Raw genomic sequence first — 4,257 nt, forward strand, 5'->3', positions numbered from 1 at the left:
AGCCTCCAAACATAACATTTATCTTTAAAAAATATACGCACATGTAATCATAATAAGTATTTTTATTCACTTAATAGTTATTTTACATTTTGAAAATATTAACAATCAAGAAAATAAAAATCTTATTTTATTATTGAATAAAAATCCCATTGTTTGTTTTTTTAAAAATAATAGTATTACTTTTCTCAAAAAATAAATAATAGTATTCCATTTGGGGTAAAATCGTCATCCCAACTCTTCCCCGTTCGCTTTCCTTCTGCGCGTTTGATATTCCTCCAAACCAAATCCGCATTAACATCCACTCTGTACTTGACTCTTTCATATATCCCTCTGTCCTTATCTTGCGCATCCAAGAGCTTACCCGCGTACGTTAGCCTCATGGCCTCTTGTCGCCCGCCACCATCAAAGCCTCTCGATCTCGAGCTCACTATAGTCTCCGCCAAGCACCTCAAAAATGTCAACTGGAAAAACGGTGATCTTAAAGCCTACGCTGTCTTCTGGGTTGATCCGGACCGGAGGCTCGCCACAAAATCGGACAACTCTGGGTCGACCCGACCCGTATGGAACGAGCACTTCACCTTTCCCCTCTCCCTCCCTCTGCAGGAATCCTATCTCACTCTCGAGATCTTCCACTCCAAGCCCAGCGAAACCCCAAAACCCCTCGTTGGTACTCTCCGTGTCGCTTTGAAGGACTTGCCCGACCCGGAGGACGCTAACCGGATTCGAAATTTTGAACTGACCCGGCCATCTGGTCGTCCTCAAGGTAAGATCAAGATAAAGCTTGGTGTTCGTGAACGGCCTTTACCACCACCGCCGCAGCAACTTGATTACCACCGCGTTCCCCCTCCACAAAGCTATTATTACAACACTGCCCCTATGCCTCCACCACCTCTTCACGCGCCGCATGATTACAGGTATGGGCCAACAATCCCGCCACCCACCTCGGCGTCACCACCGCCTCCATATTCACCTTATCACGATGCATATGCTCCTACTCCTTACTATCCCGGATATTACTCCTCTGCCCCAAGCCCACCAATGCCGCCAAGACCGGTCTTTGATCGGACGAGCAATTACGGTGGACCATCTGCGCCGATTGATTATTCATCTTACGACCAGAGACAGAAAGGAGGAAAGATGGGGCTTGGGACGGGATTGGCTGTGGGCGCTGTTGCTGGGGCTCTAGGCGGATTAGCACTGGAAGAAGGATTGAAATATGAAGAGGAGAAAATTGCAGAGAGGGTCGAGAATGACATTGCGGGCCGCGATGATTATAGTGATTACCGTGTGGATTATTGATGGGTAAACTGTTTGTTGGTTTGGTGAGGCCTTTCAATTCGTAAACTATGTTTGTTTGCTTCAACATAAAATTTGAAGTATATATAAATATATGTATATAATGTATGTGAAAACTTGGATGGCCTTAAGAAGAAAGATTGAGTGGTAGTTGATGCTTGAGGATCTTATTCTAAAAGAAAATAAATGCTGGTTTTATTATTAAATGTTCTTTGTTGCTCTTATGTGTTTTTGATTTAGTATCATGTGAATGTTATTCTTTTTTTTCGTTGTTGTGTTTTGCTTTGTCCGCCTGCCTGTGTGCATGATGAGGGGTGCTTCTGGTTCAAAGAATAGATCATCGGAACTCTTAGTTGGGTATACATCACCATTGGAATTTCCATGCTTTGATTTTTGGTATGAATCAAAATATTCATCTCGGCATCTCACTCAATTGTGTATGAAATTCAGCATAACTATACTAACTTCTAATTTCTATCATTAGTAAATTGTCATACACTTCAAGTTCATTTATGCTAAATGGAGCGGATGTTTGTTTTGCAAAAGGTATTTTAAAATTTTTTGACTTATATTTTGCTTTGTATTGATATTAATTTGATCAGGGTGGATATTGGAAACAAAGGATTCATATTGGTAGTCTCAACTAGTTTGGGATTAAGGCTTAGTTGTTGTTGTCGTAAGTTTGTTTATGCTAAACAAGGTATTAGATATTGCATGTTTGGAGATGCATGCTGTGGAAGGGGAATTCATTTCACTAAGTAATTGAATCAAGAGCTGATAGATACTAAGGCTTTTGATAGTTTCAATTTATATTCCAACTGCAACTTCTACTTGTAGATTGCATTTAATTTCATGCATATCGGGTCTTCTTGTTCAGGAGGTCAGATAGGGCTATTATCTAGTTTTCTTTCATTTCTCATGTTTTGTGGATTGTGATTCAAAATCTCATCTGGTGCAAATTGTAACAGGGAAGTCTTGCGTTTTTGCATGATAATGTTGATTCATTAAACAAGTGCGATGGCTTGTTCCTTAGCTTAATGGTGGTGCTGATGCTTGAGCTAGTATTTATGTCATGATGTAGCAATTTCTCTCATTTGTTTTGTTGTCTTCCATATTGTTTTCTATTCTAGGGTGCTTAAGGTAGCTTTTGCTCTCAAATATCTGAACATTTCCTCGTCATGCTCTCTTCTACCTGACTGGTATCTTGTGTTTTTCCCACATTTTTCTTGTATTAACTAGTTATTGACAAAGCTCTAAAAGTTTGACAGCGATCATTATCTGGCTCTTGAGAGTTTGTATATTATTCAGTCTTTCTTGTGGAGCATCAAAGTTTGTTGAATTCTTACGCTGTTAAGAGCAGATGTGACTTGGAGAGGTGTTTTTAGAAATTCTTGCGACTTGGTTGAAAATTTAATCAATGATGAAGTTTGATAGCCATTGTTCTCTTCGCTGGATTTGGATACAGTATGTGCCTGACGGTTTGTCTATTGTGAAGTCTTGTTTTTGTGAAGCATTGCAGTTTATTGAACTCCTACAGCAGTTAGAGCAGACAGGGATTACCGACGAGTTCTAGGAAAACTCTTGCAACTTGGCTTGACAATTCAACTCTCCTCTTTTTCTGTCACATGTGCACAGTTGTTCTCTGGTAGTCTAATTTGCGCACACAAATGTGTTGGCACTTAGATTGCTCATACAGATTTTTCAGAGTTGATTTTTTGATTTTGTGAAGTTTAGAATGGGAGTAGTTATTCCCTCAGATATGGGTGAAGGAGTTCATTGAAAAGTTTTTTAAGGCCTCCTCCGCGTAATTAGATTTTTAGAGTTATTAGGTGTATGAGTGGCTTTAAGTTAATTTTTTATAAAATAATATTTTAATATTTTAAAAGCAACTTAATGTTTTAACTTGTAAAAATGTTAAAAGCTATTTAATGTTTTAATTTATCAAAATGTTAAAAACTATTGAAGCTCTCCTAGTGAAATCTGATTATATGAATAATAATTAAATACTCTTGTAGCATTATCAATTAATTTATTAAATCTTTTTATAGGATTATTATTTTATAATAATAGAAATTATTAATTAAATTTTTTTTTAAAAACTACAATTTTTTAGCAAATTAATAATTAGATACAGTAAAGTTAATTGGAATTTTTATTTTTTATGCTTATTTAAAAATGAGGCAGAAGCGCCAAAAAATTTTGTAAGTACTGAGAACAGCCCAAAATTTCAAAATGATCTGAACTAGTTCAGTCTCATAAAAAGCCCGGTAAAGTAAATCCATTATCCATCATGCATGCATAAATGACTATTTTTTTTCTTTTTACTGATTACCTTTTTTGAAATTTAGCTCTATTAAATTATTTATTTTTTATAAGTATTTTATTTATAATTATTAAAGATAATAAATTTTTTATGAAATATTATTTTAAAAATTTAGTTAATAATTTTTATTTATATGATCATTAGAATAAAAAAAAATATATATTCTTGATAAAAATAAAAAATATTTACATTATACATCATATTAAAAAACAATTATATTCTTAACTGTCATTTTATATTTTAACAATATCATCTGTCACATAATAGCTATAAGCTCTCCACCGGTAGTTTAAATTTGGGCTTAACTAAATTAAAAATAAACTAAATTTTAGTTCAAATTTGGGCATAAAAAGTAGCATTTTGCAGGTTATTTTTTCCAATAAAATCAATATTAATGAACAATTTCAATTCATTTTTCAGTGTTGATTTCAATTCGAATAATTCATTGGCGCAGGTTCTAACTCCTGACGCAGCTTCATAGTCTACTCCTTTATATTGTTAAGTTTGTTGCAGCTTGTTACCTTTGATTTCTTTTGAATTGAAAATTCTTCATTAACTTAAAGGATGTTAAATTTGATTTCGCTACTTATTTTTTAGCTTTTAAATTAAAACGTACTTCTAAATTTATAAATTAATTT

At 34.7% G+C, this 4,257-nt stretch overlaps 1 protein-coding gene across 1 annotated transcript; it reads left to right on the forward strand.

Annotated features, from left to right (window-relative positions):
* Positions 1–270: 270 nt before the first annotated feature.
* On the forward strand, positions 271–1,502 carry LOC105646598 (Calcium-dependent lipid-binding (CaLB domain) family protein). Its single transcript, XM_012232475.4, has one exon. The coding sequence runs from the start codon at positions 379–381 to the stop codon at positions 1,297–1,299; it is 921 nt and encodes a 306-aa protein (XP_012087865.1). The 5' UTR covers positions 271–378; the 3' UTR covers positions 1,300–1,502.
* The last annotated feature ends 2,755 nt before the right edge of the window (positions 1,503–4,257 follow it).

Source organism: Jatropha curcas, chromosome 6 (assembly GCF_041381405.1).
Source record: "Jatropha curcas cultivar XTBG-Jc1 chromosome 6, XTBG_Jcur_1.0, whole genome shotgun sequence".
Taxonomy (NCBI): domain Eukaryota; kingdom Viridiplantae; phylum Streptophyta; class Magnoliopsida; order Malpighiales; family Euphorbiaceae; genus Jatropha; species Jatropha curcas.

What these genes read in the sequence shown, in the direction of transcription:
- LOC105646598 (XM_012232475.4), top strand. Translation starts at nt 379, where the DNA reads ATGGCCTCTTGTCGCCCGCCACCATCAAAGCCTCTCGATCTCGAGCTC.